This window comes from Fulmarus glacialis, unplaced genomic scaffold (assembly GCF_000690835.1).
Source record: "Fulmarus glacialis isolate BGI_N327 unplaced genomic scaffold, ASM69083v1 scaffold35, whole genome shotgun sequence".
Taxonomy (NCBI): Eukaryota; Metazoa; Chordata; class Aves; order Procellariiformes; family Procellariidae; genus Fulmarus; species Fulmarus glacialis.
Genome location: NW_009214765.1, coordinates 153,519 through 171,596, shown reverse-complemented (window position 1 = coordinate 171,596; position 18,078 = coordinate 153,519). Strand labels below are relative to the sequence as shown.

Sequence of the window (18,078 nt, the reverse complement as noted above, 5' to 3'; positions counted from 1 at the left end):
CAGGCTATAAGATATTGCACTTTGAGCTGGAAGCGCTGTACAGTATTTTGGACTAGACATAAAACACTGGACACTGATGACTCTTAAAAGGTCCACAAGAACTCCATGTACAGGAGGAATTGTCCCTTCTATGCGCTGCCATATTCCTTTTTGGGAATTTTGCTAAAATCCTTTCCGCAAGTTTTATTTGAAAAATAATTTCTGAAGAGACAAACCTCTGTAAAGAAACTGCGAGCTACTTCAGCTGCCAAAATATAATAGTGCTTTCTAAGTTTTTCTTTAAAGTGCCAGGTTAGAAAGATTTTTCAGGTTGCAAAATCAAGCACCCAGAATCTTGGAAATGCCAAAGCTCATGTCATCTGAGCATCATGCTCCAGCACTGTTGCACCCAAGCCTTTTGACAACCCTTAACCACATTGCTGCCTGCTACTTTCTTCTACTGGACTCTTGCCTCAGTGTTTAAGTAGAGACCCGCTTGATATCCTTTTGTATTTTGTATATGCAGTGCACAGCCTCAAGATTTATTTATTCCATGCTACCAAAACTGTGTACAGAATGTAAAATGATTCATTTTCTCCTAAGCATCTCTGACAGAGTCTCCCCATAGTATCCAAGTTTCTTGTGACCACGAAATTGACTCTCACTGTGCTCCTCCAAGATGAGGTTGCAATAACATCTGTATTCTATAGCTGGGCAAAAGAGCGTCAGAAGGAAGGAAGGCACAACCTTTCTGTTAATTTTAGTAATACAACCTGAGGCACACAGCAAGCCTATTTCTCAGAGCCCTTCACTCTCTTTCAAAGTCTCCTTGTAATGGCCTCCCAGAAACCCATCCTACTTCACAGTGGACATGCATAGAATGAGGAGCCTGTTGTCACTGGCCATTTGTGAAAAGTTTGTTGTAAATCTGCATCATTCAGAAATTATGTCAGGGAAATTGAGGGGAGTCCTCCAGAGCAACATTCAACTGCCTTAACTGTAATAATATCTTGCTTTCTCCACTGCAATCCGCCTCATTTACTATACACCTTCCAGCTTGGAGGCAAACGAGGCCGTGTCTAAACATATTTCAGAGTTTGCCCACTGGTATAATGAATAATCTGCATCTGCCCAGAATTCTCTCCAGAATTCTGGAGAGAAACAGCCACAGACCCTTTTCCCCATGCCCCTAACCTGTCTCACTCACCTCTTACCTATCTGCACCCCATGTCCTCCTCCTTTTCGTTATTCCCATTCTGATTTCCCAGACATCTGTATGTCCCCTGTGCTCCTAATGGCCAGCTCCCATCCCCTAGCCCTGCTCCCCAAGTTCCTGCACACACTCTCTTTTTGCTTCTACTCCTTTGGCTCTTGCAACCTCTCTTCCCTGTTCCTCTATACGCCTTTTCCCCACCCATCTCCATTTGACCATGACTGCTGCTTCCCTTTTCTACTTGCCACTGCAGATCAGCTGCTGAGCAGCGCAGCCCCCCTTCTCTCAGCCTGGTGGGCAGGCCTGCAACCAGGATTAAGCACAGAGGGGCATAACTCCTCCGTGAGCATGTCCAGACAGAAACTTCTGAAAGCAAAGCTCTTGAATCTGAGGTGTCTCCAAAGTGCATGAGCAACCTCCTCAGCAGGGCACACTCAAGGGTACTTTTCTCAACACAGCAAAAGGCACCTCCCTGGTATTATGGTGACACTTTAATAAATGTCAAGCCTCCAAAACTTCATTCCAATGAAGTTCATTCCACTACCAGCACTAAAACGTCTCAGGAAACAACTGTTGGATTTATTTATTTTAAAGAAGGTAATTTAAAGCAGCACATTTCCCGCAAATCTTGTGTTCAGAAACAGCTGACTTTTTTGTTAAAGTTTTAACTAAAAGAAAAAGAGAAAGAATCAGTCAAAGACTTAGTCTTACCATGAAAGATTTCAGCCAAAACAATTAAAGTTTAGAAAAGCTACAAAGAAAACAATTCCTTATAGTAGGCAGTGACAGGTACACTTTACTCTGACTTTGCTTGTAATTAATAAATCTACCAAACATAATTGTTCCAGCTAAGCAAACATTTCCAGTCACGCTGATGTAAACAAAATCACTCATCTTATCAATTAGAAGTTAGTCCACATGTTGTCACCATCTCTCCATGCTGCTTAAAAGTGTCTAAGCATCATTCTTCTCCCAGCTTTGCCAGCTCCAAATTCTGGGCCCTGCCATTCCAGTCTGTGGAAAACTGAACCTGAATTCACCATTCTTCATGTTGCAAAGAGCATAAAAACAAGAACTGATCCAGCATCCCTCAGGGTAATGGGAGAAAACCAGGTGAGTGTCTACTGGCAGTGCTACCCAGATCACCCTATCTTACCATGACATCTCCTTCTCCTTCTCCAGCAGTTTCCAGATTGCTGGAAAGTTTCCAGTTTGTAGCCACACGGCTACGCAGCCTCCTGTCCACAGTGCATCTGCCCTGGAGCTGTACTCGGCAGGCACCTTGTAGCCCCCTTCCACACACATCCAAGACTGAAAGACAAACTGAAACAAGGACCACGTGGTCACTATTTCTAATTTTTCTATGCTAAGTTTTAAAACCTGTCCATAGGGATGCAGATACAATAGAACTAGAAACATAAAGCAGAAGTGATGTACACAATTATACATTATGTACTTGGGGGGAAAAAACAATCCCAAAACACGAGAATTTTTCAAAGCCAGCAACTGAGTTCAGACAGGTGCTTCCCATCTAAACTTTGGTAGCGATTATGGATCTACTGCTGGTTTCGAAAATCTAAAGCAAAAGGACCAAAAAGCTAAGAACCACTTCTAAAATAAGCAAGAAGAATAAGAGATGCTTTTACACAAATCTGAACATGGCAAACAGGATTGCAGTGGTAGAAATCTCTTACATGGGGGAATTATCAGCCACAAAACCACTGTTTAGTCACCCTACACTGACAATGGTATCTCTGGTTCAAGATTATATGAAAACTATTGCCTACATCTTTAAAAGTAAGCAGCAATTGTAGAGGTTTCTGCTTTGTCACATTGCATCAGAGCTACCTTAAGGGTGAGTGCTTCAGTCTTTCTCATAACCCGCTGCCATGAAGGTTCCCTTAGCTGGAACTTCAGGCATCCAAAATAATGTATTTGCTTTTGGAAACTTTGATCTAGGTTTATTAAGAGTGCAGGGTGCCACAGAGGAAAAAAAACAAAGGCAAGAACATATAATAATGGAGAAAGAGGAAGAAACAGAAGGGAGGAGCAAAAGAGAAGAAGCAAAAGGACTTCAGTAATTTCAGCATGTCAGCACAATTCATTAAGCTTAAAGGAGCCACTAGGAGTTGTCTGTGGTGATGGTGACAGTGCATCATCAAGCAGAGAAATGCAGAGGGCTCTTACTGCAGCATATGTGTCTGGCTGGCGTCCTTTTGTTTGTCAGGTACCTCGTAGTGTGGGGAAATCTTGCCGAGGCCGCTGTCGCTCAGCATCCTCTTTCGAACCGCAGGGTTCCACCGATCTGATATTCTAGGGAGGGAAGAAGGAAGAGAAAGGCATTTACCCCTCAAAAATTACCTCGCATGCTCCACTTTGAAGCTGTCTTATGCTTACTGGTTCCCAGCATTTTTCAGCCCATAGCAAGCTCAAATAGCTTAATTCACTATGAGTACGAGACTGTTCCTAAAGATGAATAGGAGTGTAATAGGTCTGCCCAGAGGATGAGAAGAAACAGAGACATTTCACCGTCATTCTTAGGCACAAAGGGCTTCAGGGCCTTATACAGTGGTATCAGAGTCCTGACCATGCAGAGGAGGGGTTTTTAACTCAATCAATACAGCTTTATGGCAGGGCAGATATAGTCAGGGGGTATGAGGAGGTTGAAAGGTGCCAAAGTCCATTAGTCTTGCTGTGTGCTCCAGGATGCCTAATGGAGTAGATGTTATTCCACTGTCCTTCTGTCATTACCATGCTGCATCTGATCCTGTCCCCAGCTCCCCACCTAAGATTTACCCTCCCACACCTCCCAGTCCTTCAGAAAAGGGGACCAGAAAAGAGATGCCCAGCTCTAATACGGCTGCTGAAAGCCAGATCCCACCACCACTCACCCAGAGGCCTTTCCTGGTGGCGTCCCCACCTGCTGTGACATTACCAGCTCTGGGTCCAGAATAAAAATCTCGTCCTGCGAAATTTCCGTCACAAAGTGCAAATGTTCCTGTTGGAGTGATACAAGGAACAAATACTGAACCTGCAGCATCACTGGTCTCTCAGAGCACCCAGCTGGCTATAGGAAAGCTGGGTGCACATCAGGGTCTCTGAAGAGCATTCATGGGACTCTGTCTGCGTATTTATTTAAGTGCACACATACACACACACACTAAAACCAATGCCGCTGAAGCCACCAATAAACACTTCATCGATTTCAAGCCAAACAAGATCCCCTACCAGCAAGCTTCACACTCACAGCAACTCTTAAAAGGCTGCTACTCAGTGACTCTATGTCATTCAGCTGAAAACTGGAGGTCTACCCAAAAAGCCGAGGTTTGCATTTCGAAATGAGGACCAACACCTAAGGTCTTCCCTCCAGTGATGGCTGATAGAAATTTTCATCATCTGGGGCTACTCTCGCAGACCTCCAATTGCTTGTGCATTCTGGTTTCACATCTCCGTTACCAAAGCTCTCTTGCTCAATCCCTCTTTTTTGTTATTGACACTGAAGGCTCATTGTCCTTCAAAAAACACCGAGTTGAGTAGGCCTGTCTACGTAGGCGAACGGGCAGGAAACTTCCCACCATTTGTGTGCTGGGACCATCACACAGTATTGATCTCTTCCCCACAGAAACACAGGGCAAAGGAGTAGGAGGGAAAGATGACCATTTACACAGAGTCAAGTATTAAAGAAATGCAGAATAAGCCAAACAGAGTCACATTGTCCAGTTTAACCTGTAGTAGCAGCTTCACCCTTGCTTTCCAAATGTTAAAGTACAACTTCATCAAAGCATTTATATGACTGTGTGCAAAGAAGTCCCATGGTAGCTACACGCAGACACTGAACCTGGGACCTCTGAACTAAAGCCACAGCTCCTTCTGCTTGAACTAAACCACCAGCTGCTTTTGCTAGGAAACAGTCATATGTTCATGTGATTCAGAAACAGCTTACACAGTGCTCACGGGGGCCAGACACAAATGACCACTGTGTGAAATCAACAGTTTGCACTTAATGCTGAGCCACTAATTGGCCTGTTCTGGCTACAAATCAGAAACACCAGAAGCTGTGTAAAATTTTCGAAGCCTCTTTTAGAAAATATAATCAGATTGTCAAATCTATACCACAGGTTTGAATCCAATGGAGCTACACGCTGTTTTGGGGGTTCCTTGGGAATATTTGATACAGCTCTGTTCATAATTCTCAACTTGTAACATCACCTTCATTTCCATAGCTATTCCATGTCACACACACAGGATCAAGACTTCTGGTGACTAAAATCATCAGTGAAAAGATAAACACAAATACTCTGGTGCCACACAGATGCCCTTAGTAAGACTTGATAAGGATGGCAAATGTAGAAAATTCTGATCTGTACATCAGATTGGTAGTAAAAAGAAGGGCAGATGGTCAGCAGATATAAAACTTCAGTGAAACTATGTGAATTATGTCAACTAAAAAATGGCCCATAATTTTTTCTCTACTTTTCATGAGACATCAGTGGCATTTTAGAATACACAGGAGGAATGGCACATAACTCATTTTAAGCTGCATTTGACATAGCTTAAGAAAAAAAAAATCTATAGAAACGGTAACCGAATAAAGATTTACCTGAGATCTGTCAATGCGGTAAAAACGATCAGCAGAAGTTGCTGCAAGACAGAGAAACAACAGAGCCGCAGTGAAGAAAATGATCTGAGCAGAACTGCATGGACAAGATGGGCTGAGCTTACCATGTAAGACAACCTCTGTGTCAGTGAAGTCACAGTGGTTTCACAAGAACATAATCCAATTCATTCATGATGTCCATATTCCTATCCCATTAAATGGTGAATTTAAGTTAAGGTGAGGCTTAACAAAACAATATTCACTGACATTATAAACTTGAAATAAATATTTTAAAAATGTATAAAATGGATTTCAGGCTTATAAGAAGAATTGATTACATTAAAATATGTGACAGAAAAAGCTGCATTGTTCCGATGAGAGTATAGCAAGCATATAATGAAATTGATGGGTCTAATAGGATTAATTCAAATTTTGAATCTAAAGAACAATAACATGCTTGGGAGCTCTTTGTAAATCAAATGCATGGCTACAGATATTCACCCTGAATTACCAACACGCTCAAGGAAAATTTATGCTACTCACGAAAAACACATGAAAACGGGACATTCACTAAATAAAGCACCTAATATGAATCTTGTCACTGCCAAATAATTTATATTACTAAACCCAGAAGCATTTTATCACCTACAATGTGCTTCATCAGATGCAATTTTTTTGTTTCTGCTTTGCATTTAGTTTGGCCAGTGAAATCAGATTTGTTCATTCTGAAGTTTTTGACACAAGAGCACAGTGATGCAGCTTTGTAGGTTTTGGCACTGCAAGGGAATATCAAATCCCTAAAGACAAAACCTGAATGCATCTACCCACCCAGCTTTCTCCAAAAAACAAACAGATTCTCAATATGTTTTTTATCAATTTCCCTCATGAGAGACAAGGAAGAGTGATTAGAAATTGCCAAGGAGAAATTGTTTTTGTTTAGAACAATTAAAATTTCAGTCTCCCCATGCTGAAGCTTTTGCAAAAGCAGATGCCATCCATTTTAGCTGCTAATTCCAGTGATCTGGAGCCTGATGTAAAGCCCAGATAAGCCGTCTGCTTTGACAAAGTCTGGGTCAAATACAAGTGCAGCTCTCCAGCGAGTTACATGAAGTTCAGTCTTAGAGGGAAAGGGAAGTACATTTCCGTCACCTAAACACTGTAGTACCCTAAACAATATAGTACTTAAAGAGAAACCAGAGTGAAAAACGCAGCCTTACCAGCAGCAGCAGCACCTTGCCACATGCTGCACTCTGAGTCCAGGCAATGCCATGCAGTAAGTGCTGGTCATCACAGCAAAGACACCAATAAACCAAACCTCTAACCACCCTTAGAAGAGCATGTCTCCTTGGGGTGACAAAGCTACAGCAGACATTTTGATTGCTAGATGAAGGGCCTGTGTCATTTTTCAGAGGGGAAAGGGGGGCACTCAGCTCCTTTTTTACCTGCTCAGTGTAACAAGAAGGAAGTTACCACTCCATAGTAATACTATGCACTATCCTTCACATGCACACCAGAAGCAAGCAGCATGCTAGGCACAAGAAAAGGGAGATGCACTTACCGTCTAGGAAGCACCATCTAGGAGAGAGCCTCTGAACAGAAAGTACTCTGGGGAAAGAGCTTTCCTGGTCCTGGATAGGGCAGGGAAATGACATTAAAAAAAACAAACAAACTGTTTTTTCTCTGAAAAGAACTATTTTCTAGTCTCTGCTTTTTTCATTTTGCTCTACTGACATTGCACAATGTGCAAAACCTACATTACCCAAACCCACTCATTGACATCAGGGTTTGACTATAATAGAGAAAAGAGTAAACTGATACGGTTAGCTTCAGCCACATCCTCAGCTATGCCCTTCTCTTCAGCTCAGCAATACCAAAAAGCTTTGCATCAAAAACAGCTTTCTCAGCTGTCTACAGCCCCCCTTATTTATGGGGACACAGAGAGACATGAAAGAGGTCAAAGATACACATCAGTATCAAAAAACAACCATGAACCCTAATTACTATGTTTGTTTCTTGTGTCCCTGTCACCTTCCTTTATTTTTTTTTCTCTTCCCCTCCTCTACCAATCTGCCACTCAAAGCAATTGCCCACTTTGCCTGCCTCTGGTGTGTCCCAAATGCGTATCAGGGTAAAAAATGTGTTGTCCTCTGCACCCAGAATACAGAGAGTGCAGACCTGGGGACCACCGCCGGCCAAGCAAACAGACATCCTACAACAACCTGTTCCCGTTCTGACTAAAAAGGCCTGCTCCTTGAGAGCCGACAGACGTGATTTCAGGAACCAAACCAAATGACTGGGGAGGAATGAAGACCTTCTTCCTGACCTGTACTCACCAAGGAGTCAAACAGGCTGCTCCTTGCTTTTTCAGCTCTCACTGAGCTGGAGAGGCAAAAGGATCTCAGAAAGCAGAGGGCGGTCATGGCTCTGCTCCATGCTGCCAGTGGATGGCCAGCCAACTTCTAAAGCCACTGGGACACAACGTTTAAACACAAATAGATTTGCACAGGACAAAACACAACAGCATGGATCTCGGGCACACATCCAAAATTTGTATAGAGCCAGATTCTATCCTTATTTACATCTTAAGCGGTAAAATCAGCACATCTGCAAATGATGTAAATTCAGGCACATACTAGCTCAAGATTAAACTTTACTCCTCTTTCAGAAAACAGACTACAGAGTGGTATACCAAATCACCAGGCAAGAAAAGAAAAAGTAGAAGCAATGGGGAGGAAAGATACCTTTGAGAAAAGTATTACTCTTCATGGAAAGCACAGAATGTGAATAATGTATATGTACATACATTCATAACATGGGCATAGATTGTCTGAAACGTTACTGCAGAAACTTACAGATTTCGCTTGACTATATATACATATATATCTTCTGATGCATGACAAAAATAAAACAGCCTCAATTCTCTCCCATATTTAGATTCCAGGATTTTACTTGATCCCATAAACCTTGCTCTCACACACAGGTTTTGCCTCCAACTTCTGCGCATTACAGGAGAGATGAAGGCAATGACAACATAACATTCCATAAAGTGACCTATTTCAGCACATGGGGACCAAATGACGTATGTCAGTGGTTTAAGCATCAGATTTAAAATACACCTACGTCTTTCTCTAATGTGGGCTTATGGAGTTGTGGGATGCTTAGATTTGCTTGTATCGCAACTGAGGTGTATGTGGGAGAGTCAAGGGCTTCCTGAAACCCACTAGGTTTGCTAATGTCTATGTACCTACATGCACAAAGCTTTATGTATCTCAGTATTTAGCCCACTACTTGTGGAAAGGTGAGGATTGGGATACAAAAGACAAAAGAAAGAAAACATCCAAAGATAACAATGCATACTAAAAAGGTAGATGATACAAAGAGGAGACATGAGTAAAAACTCATAGCCCTACCAGAGTACATAATGCTGGGAAAATGAAGATAGGGATAATGCTGGTAAATGTAAATTCAAGTCACAAATTGCATATTGTGGTATGCTCTTTCCAAGACTTCACTTCAGTTCAACTGCAGAACTAGCTTGGGAAGTCTCAGGCCCATGAGACTGATATTTTATAAGCATTAAACTCACTAGAGAATGAAAAACAACCCTCGCATCATTTTTCTCATTTGCACCTGGGCTTGCTGATGTTTTTTCTGCTGACACCCCACGTTTTGAGCTGCAGAGGAATCACGCAAGAGAACTGCATTTATGAGACCTAAAAGTACCTGTGACGCCTTATTAGTGAGGTAGGAAGACAGTTCCATCAACTCAAGCACCTCATTATGCCCTTTATCCCCTGCTTTTTCCCCTTTCTCTAATATGTAGAGGGATACCAACAAACATGGAACAAACCTTAAATTAACTTAACAAGACAGTTTCTAGAAATGACCCACTGAGAATAAACCAATATTTGAAGAATCCAGGATAACAAGTACTGAAGACAAAACACAGAGGGGGGTGCATTCAAAATGTAGCATCATAAAAAATTGATAGCATGTTAGACATTTCACACTGATGTGCCCTAGAGGAGATTGCTAGGCAATTAATTTATATACTGCTATAACTGCAGAGGTTAAAGCCAAATACGGGGCTGATTTCTGACATTTCATACTCTCTTTTGGCGCTCTCCATACATGCAGATTTAGCTCTTCATTTTACCTCAGGCAGTTTCCTACACTCGGAGCAGTCAGCAGCCAATTAGGTTAATTTATAATGAGTGGAATAGAATAATATATGCTGTTTTATTAGCCAATTCGCTAGACACTAACACTGCTCTAAAACTCAGTTCCAGGGCAATGATTGATACAAATGTCAAAAATATGAGGTCAAAATTGAACAGGGAAACACAGAAACAAACTGGAACTGGTACGAAGAAAGCAACTCCAGGAAAACACGCTAAATTGCGTTTTCTCATAGTGTCTTCCTGCATTCAACGCATTTACAGGCATTCTGGCCAAACTGAAATTCTGTATCACACAGGTGATCATGAAGTCCCAAGAAATTATCTGCAATTTCACCACAATGGGTTCCTGCCAGCTGGATCTCTGCATGTTTTCTCAGTGAATTCATTTCTGCTGACCCCAGCAAGACTTGCGTTGTTAAACCTAGGAAAAGGCTATCATCACCATGCAAACTTATCTTGTGATCCTAGGAGCTGTGTCAACTGACCATGGTTTGTGTCAAGTCTCTCCACTGATGTCAGATCAGCTCAGGAGTCAGTAGAGTTAGTTTACTCTCAATTTAAGCACTGCATTTATTTCAGTGAGAGAAATATGCATTCTTGAACAATACTTCCAACTGTAAAGCCAAGTTGTGTATTGCATAAACTGTACAATAAAGTTGTAAAATGCACAAAGAGACCAATTTTAAAAACTAGCCATCTAAAACTAGAACCTGCTTGTCACATGCAAAAGACACATTTGGGCCCAGGACGGATTAAAAAACTACTCTGGAGATTATGTTAAACTAGAGATAGATGACTGCAGTGCACAGAATTAAGAGGTTAGGCCTGCTAGCACACCTTTTTTTCTCAGTGATAGACTTTAGTACTACAGCTATGCAATATAACATGTTATTGTTCAGTTTCTCAGACAGAGAAACAATTTTACTTTTGTCATTTGTCCTACAGGACACATTCTCTCATTCACTTCAATATGCAAGGCACTGCTGTTGCAATACCGCTCGCATCACCACGCTGTGCTTATTTTAAAGATGATTCCGTAAGGTTTGCAAGAAAAAGGATTGTCCGAGAGAAAGCAGAACGAACCTCCAACATTTGAGGGTAAATGATAATCAGAAATTCATCTAACATATGGGTATCTAACATAAGAAAACCTGGGTTCAAATGCAAAGAGTGCAGTCCACATTGTTAAGCCTCTTTTTGTTCTGATACTAAAAGGAAAGCTTATCTTACCTGGTAATGAACTCTCTGTGTAGTAGAAGTTACTGCCTGTAGGTCCTAGTAGGAGGATGAAAGACATGCCGATGATGAAAAAAATTAAAGCAACAAAAGCTGTTTGTAGTTCTACTATCTGAAGTGGTTGGGCAAACAAATAATTTTGCAAGTACTTCTCACTGGTTTTAAGTATATTAAATAAACACCACAGAATAGTCATGGAAAGCTCACTTAAAGTTTAGATCTGCATGCATTTGGTAAAAAAAACGGTTTTTAAAATATAGAGATTATGTCACTGGATCCTCACCATACCACAGACCTATTTGTTCCATGAAAACGATCTAAATTTAGAATATCAGCAACAAAATGAAAGAAAAGATGCTAAAATTCGTAAATCTTTTTTGCAAATATTTCTGAGTAATTAATGCACTAAAGAGAACCACTGACAGCTCTCCCTGTTTTAAGACAGCCTCATGTCAGGGAGGTCATACCAGAATGACCCTGGTATTTAGCAGGGTTCAGGAATCAAATTTATTTTAATAAAGATTTTGTCACATAGTTTTAGCTCATGACATAGCCTACCAAAAAGCCTGGCCTACAGACCATAGCGCCCCAGTTGGCATGCAAGTTGACAGAGTGCAGAAAGCCTTGGCACCTCCATTCCCAGCAAATGGGTCTTAGCCAAATCAAGCAAAAATAAGTAGTACAAACCCTGCAAAATTTTGAAGAAACACAGTTACTCCACAACCACTATGGGTAATTCAAGCAGAACTTCTAGCTGTGCTTCCTCCAGGGCTGTACAACTACTCTCTACCCAATACTGGCCATATTAAGTTGCCTGAGCTCAGCCTGAGATCACATTAGTAATCTGCTGAGAACGTCATCCCTATTATTTCAATGTAATTTTCCATCACCAGATATCTCAAATATGCATCACCTTACAATATGGTTTTAGTCTGATAATAATAGCTACACCTCAAGGTCTGAATATTCAGAAATGCATTTGATGAAGGGAATCCTGGCTGAAATGCAAGAAAGTGAAAGCCTGTAGTCAGATACTAAGGCCCATATTCAGGCTGTAAGTGCAGAGTTTCAAAACCACAGGGAAGTCAGTGGCTCCCAGAGTTCAGTGGGAAGGATGAGGTTCATAGCTCCTACGTAAATTGGACCACCTATTTAGAAACCTACATAATGTCCTCACACTTGTAACTGTTGTTGAAACATACTAGTAAAAGATTAAAAACAGTCCGAGACAGTATATTAATGAAAACCCATTAGTTTTATCACTAAATGCATACACACTTAAAATATTCAGGTAATGGGGCATTTGGAGTCTCCATTTCCCAGACTATATTGTAGAATGAACTCTCGTGAAGCAAGGTGTTCAAGACAATAAGAGTAACGTTATTATTAGCTGCATGAGCATATATTTCTGTGTATTTGGAAATATCTAGCTGATATTTGTAGTGTTTATTGGTGTCTCAGATTACTCCATGACAGTATTAGAGGATGACATTTGCAAAATTAGACCCATTCGAATACCACAATGTTTATCCTTACGTAACACACTTTCTAATCAATAATTTGTGTAATTTCAGCTAAGTATGCGGAGAGTCCTGGTATTCCATTCCAATTCAAGGAGAAGTAAAGACACCCATCCACGTCAATTCTGTTATCGTTTAAAAGGAGTCAGTATGACTTTTTATTTCCTGTTTAGAAAATGTTTTTCAGTGCTACTCCTGCTTTTATTATCATATCATAACTCTAAAGTTTTGTTTTCAGTGGTAGGCAAACTGCAATACTCTTAATATATGGTTGTTGCAACTATTAGGCCTCTGCATTCAGAACTGAAAGAAGCATAACATAGATTAATATATGACACCTGAATTCACGAAAACCTCACCTCTTGTAGACGGTCAATGTACATACGACAGGTCTCCAAGTCACAATCTCCTCGTACCACTATAATTCCCAGGGGAATGGCTGGAAAATCAAAAACAAAGAAAAACCTCTTTAACTGAAGTCCCTTGAACTTTAAAAAATTTGCAGTATGCTTCATTTTTTTTTTAAATAATGTCTTCACAAAAGCTTTCTGCTATCTAAATCTTAACAGCCATTTAAAAGCAGGAACATATTATTCATCAGTAGTTTCACCCATCTATAATTATCAAAGATTCTGGTTTTCAACTGTCTTTCATACCGAAGAAGCTGAAACAGACTCAGTTAAATTGTGTACTTCGTCTGATGTCAACATCAATTATTAACTGTAAAGAAAGGAACACACCCCAGAACAAGAGTTTAGGGAGGTGCTCTTATACATTGAAATAAAAAAGTGATATTTCATTTTCAGAACTCTTAAAAGTCTACAAAAATGATTTAAAGTAATGAAAGTCACAGTCTGAAGTCACAGCCTGATTTCAGCGAAAACTTCCAGCACCATGTTATTTTGATGTAAGGCTGCTTTCAAATCAAAATAGACATTATTTCGTCTACACACAAAATTGACACAACATCTCCATATTTTCTCAGAGAAAAAAAGGGAACTTGTAAAAATACTGCAAATAATTCCCCTCAGCTGAGGGCAGTATTTTTAATAACAGGGGATTTAGGTTTCCACAACCATTCTGTTCTTGCAGCCAAAAAAAACCAAAACAAACCCACAAAAAGAACAAAAGAGAAAAAAGTATATGTGAGTCCACAAGGAAGGTACCAAGAGAGCTACCTACTAAGATCTCATTAAATAAAAAAGAAAACAAGTGAAAACTCTTGAGTCCCTGATTCTCTAAATCTGAATCACTGAATGAAGTTCTTTTTTCTCCCTGGAGGGTCTTTAATCAAACAATGGCCCAAAGAAGTAGGGGAGCAGCAGGAAAGAGATTTATATCCTCATATGAAGTATTCCAGAAGGAGAGCAGAATATCAACTCATAAACAATTTTGGTAACCGGATAACGAGAAGCAACATAAAGTCACTGACAGTTCTGAGATAAATAGAAAAAATAACTGTGCTGCAGCCCCTCCTGCCATTCAAAAGAGGTTGATTAAGAGGGAGAGAGATTTATCTACTGAGAAGCTCTTCATTCTGATAAGAGAATAAGACAGTGCTAAAAGATAATGGGGAACGTGGCTTATTTTTTGTGGCCCACCGAGGCTAGAAGCACAAAGAGAAGCTCAGTGGTCTCAGGGAGGAGGGCAGAGGAGCACCTACGGCAGTCACGGTCGTTATGGGCCTCAGAGGCCAGCGTAGGGCTCTGGGGACACATCAACAGTGCTGCCAGCATCATGTTTGGAAAGCAATTTGAACAGCTATGAACCCGGGAAAACAAGCTGGAGGGAGAAACAAGAAAATGAAGAAGGGATAGGCGGGAAGACAAGGGAAGAAGCGAAGAGCTCACACTTCTCCTGAAGCAACACTGACATCTGATAGTGATGCCAATGCACCTGCTCATTTTCAGAAAGGCCAGGAGGGAATGGTGCTCATTGCAACCTCCCAGATTTTTTCATTACAGAACAGAGACTGAGAGACAAGCGAGTGGAACGAGGGTTGCTTTACACACCCCAACGCTCTGGGTTACAGACTGATTCTCTTTGCTTAATGTTTATTATTGCTTAAACTGCTCTGACAGGAGACCCTTAAGCTCTTTGTAGCGAGTACCTAATGGCTATCTAGTTTCAATTCAGCAGATCCCTCTGCAGCCCTTACTGAAAGAAGCATTTGTTAAATTCATTTATAGCACTAAAAAGTGAATTGCAGCAGACATGATTACACCTCCAACAGCTACAGAGCACCAGGGAGCTACACCACTGGCTCATAAACCGTCACCACCGATTTTGTCTCTTTTCTATTGAATTCCTTCTTTCATGGAGGAGTATATGCACTTAATGGGGACCAGAGTTCTGACCTGCTGAAACGATGCAGATAACACGGAACTGAAATCTGGAACTATCACCATTCCTGACAGCCCAAAGGAGAAGGACCTTATGAACATTTGGAATTCTAAAGAAATCCACCGAAATGTCTGAAAGGAAAACACTAATATGCAATAGATAGTTTAGCAGTGACATTTATGGGCCTCATCTACATGAGTGAAGAAAAACATGATTTACAGGTTTAATTAAATTATGTCCCATCTATTCTTGGTGGTCATAGAATAATTCTGGAATTCTGGGCTGGGTGACTTTGTTCTTAAAAAGAGATGTGTGACTTTTGCTGCCTGGAAATCCTGAATTAGCACGACCTACAGCTTTATGGGTCAATGGCTGGCTAAGGGATAAGGTGCGTGAGGTGGGTCTCACATGGTTCCATTCCATATGGTTCATGCTCATTTGAAAAACCTTTTAAGTCATTACTAGATAACACTATAGTATACACTAAAATGTTGCTTGCCAAAGGTTTTTTTGTTTGGGCTTTTTCGTGGGGTTTTTTTGTTGTTGTTTGGTTTGGTTTTTTGCAAGACCTATTTGGCTTTCAGCAAGGAAAAAGTTCCCAGCCCTCATTTTTATCATAAACCACAGTAAGTACGCACAATGCAGCCAAAATTTTCAAAGTGCTTCACAATTGGTTGCTGTTTAAAAACAAAAGCAAATCCTTAATGACTGATAATGGGATTGAAACTATGGGATTGTTGCTCATTCTAAATATAGGGCAATGCTGTGCAATAGGGGCAAAATGAGGTAAGTTATGACGAATCAGTTAAAGGCATAAAGTTAACATGCATGGCATTCAATATCATTGTGGGCACTTTCTTTCAGGAATAAATGAACTTTTGCCTTTTCTGAATAGCCCTGTGTGGACGAGGATGTGGACGGTACTGAACAGTGTTGTGGGACACAGTGATTACTAGATATGCCAGATGAGAGATGGAAAGACAAAGCCTTACATTAAAAGCACAGGCACTGCAGAGCAACTTTCCCGTACAGCCATACACTGTCCATTCCTGTGAATATATGGATATATCCAGACATGGGAACATGCCAAAAATAAGGGATAGTCTCAGATCATGAGCCAAGCCACAGCATTCAAGTGCCAGATATTTTTCTCCCGAGGCGCCTGCTCTTCTGGCCTCTTGCATCCAGCTCCTGGTTTCTTTGTGCTCCCTGAATGGTGAAAAGGACTTTGTCCAGGGAGCTGTGGATACAGACTCCAATGCTGCAGTGATGAGCACCAGTGCAAGAACCCCGGGAGATGAGACAGGCAGGCAGTTGCTTCATATTCTGAACCAGTACTGTGGAAAGCTTTTTGTTCCCAGCAACACTAACCAAAATTGAGTATCAGCAGGAGGAGAGTGGGGTAGGTGCAGCAGTATGGCTAGCATGATGCTCTAATTGATTGCAAGATTAGTAGCGATTTCCTAAATCCTCATGAAATTAGCTATGGAATTTATAAACAAAGAAGAAATCTTCCACCTATTAACTGCCCATTAACTGCTGAATACCTAAAGCTAGTGAACTCATTAATAGTACTGAGAACACAAATGGAAGAAGCCTGAATATACTGCATATGACACCATGAAGAAAAAATAAAATTCAATTAACTTCCCCATTTATTGTTATGAAAGGATTCAATTTGTGATCTAAACACCATGATTAACCCACTCAAATCTCAAACAAAACAGCCTCTAGACAGATCATTAAGGTAGATGTGAATGCCAGGAAAACTCATTCCGAGTCTGACATACCTCAGGGGACTGGGGAGATTAGACTTTGGGTTGTAAATGTTTAATGTAGCAAATAAAGGATCCTCACTATTGAAGATGTTATAACAATGTCATTTTCCTGAGGGGTTTCCACTGATATTAGAAATGTGAAGGACCAAGTAAATTCTTGGGAGAGAATTCTAAAATTTATATTAAGAGGTTTGGCTTTCCCAGTATGGTTTTAATACAACTCAGTTTGTACAAAAGGATTTTCTTACCACACAAATCTAAGCCATGTGTGTCTTCAGATCCTTTTTGTTTATTATACTGACAAAAACTAAGCCTCCTTAGGTTCATTGGTTGCTAGTTTCCTTGGCACTAGTGGTCCGATTTTAAAATCTTCACATGTCAGGAGGTAAAACACAAAGGAGGTTATCAGACTAAACCAGACCACATTTGAGAAGGTGGTCATCCCTTCCAGGCTCTCAGTGACTTCTCCAACGCCCTGCCACAAAAAGAAGCAGCTGCCCAAGTCAAACGAAGAGAGAACTTGTCCCAAACACCACACAAAAGGAAACAGGTTATACAAAGAAAACCCTGAAGAGCTGGGAATTGAAACTGGCAGAGAATGGATATCAGGACTAAGAGCTGAAAGAAAAGGTCTGGCTGAACAATGAGTAAGGGTTTAGGATTAAGAAAAGGAACAGGACCCTGAGCTGTGAGACCTGCAGAAACAGACTGAGACAGGCAGGATGGATATGTGTGGGATAGGATAGCCAAAGGGGACAACCAGGTCTGAAGAGTAAGAGGAAATCAAATCAGAAAAGCAATAGGTAAAGAAATGGGAGAAGTAGCATATGCACAGAAAAAATCTCACAGAAAAGTCTATTCCAGAAAGACAAACTATAGCATGATTTCCTGGAAAGTCTGAAATGGAACTTAATATTCTTGTGTCTCCCCACTCCTCTAGGGTAAATATATATTTACACCTATTTAGAATACTGTCCATCTCTTCTAGTTTAAAGGAGACGGCAAACTTAGAGGTGACAGTTTCCCCTAGTTCCCCCTGACTAGCTCAAAAGGCAGAGGACTCTGTTGAGTGTAGATATGCCCCATCTGGAGTCAAGAGAGGGTCGATTTAGATTAGATATAAGGAAGAAATTCTTGACAAGGAGGGTGGTAAGACACTGGAACAGGTCACCCAGAGAAGTTGTGGATGGCCCCTCCCTGCAAGGGTTCAAGGTCAGTGGCTGATCTAGTG

At 40.9% G+C, this 18,078-nt stretch overlaps 1 protein-coding gene across 1 annotated transcript in view; it reads right to left on the bottom strand.

The window, feature by feature from the left end:
- The window catches only part of DGKI (diacylglycerol kinase, iota), a 121,967-nt gene that overhangs the window by 44,400 nt on the left and 59,489 nt on the right, over nucleotides 1-18,078 (bottom strand). The window contains exons 20-25 of the mRNA XM_009578677.1: nucleotides 13,086-13,165; nucleotides 11,201-11,245; nucleotides 7,348-7,417; nucleotides 5,793-5,833; nucleotides 4,084-4,190; nucleotides 3,380-3,505 (exon numbers count right to left, since the gene is read on the bottom strand). Of these exons, the coding sequence (XP_009576972.1) occupies nucleotides 3,380-3,505; nucleotides 4,084-4,190; nucleotides 5,793-5,833; nucleotides 7,348-7,417; nucleotides 11,201-11,245; nucleotides 13,086-13,165 (469 nt within the window). The remainder of the gene's footprint in view (nucleotides 1-3,379; nucleotides 3,506-4,083; nucleotides 4,191-5,792; nucleotides 5,834-7,347; nucleotides 7,418-11,200; nucleotides 11,246-13,085; nucleotides 13,166-18,078) is intronic.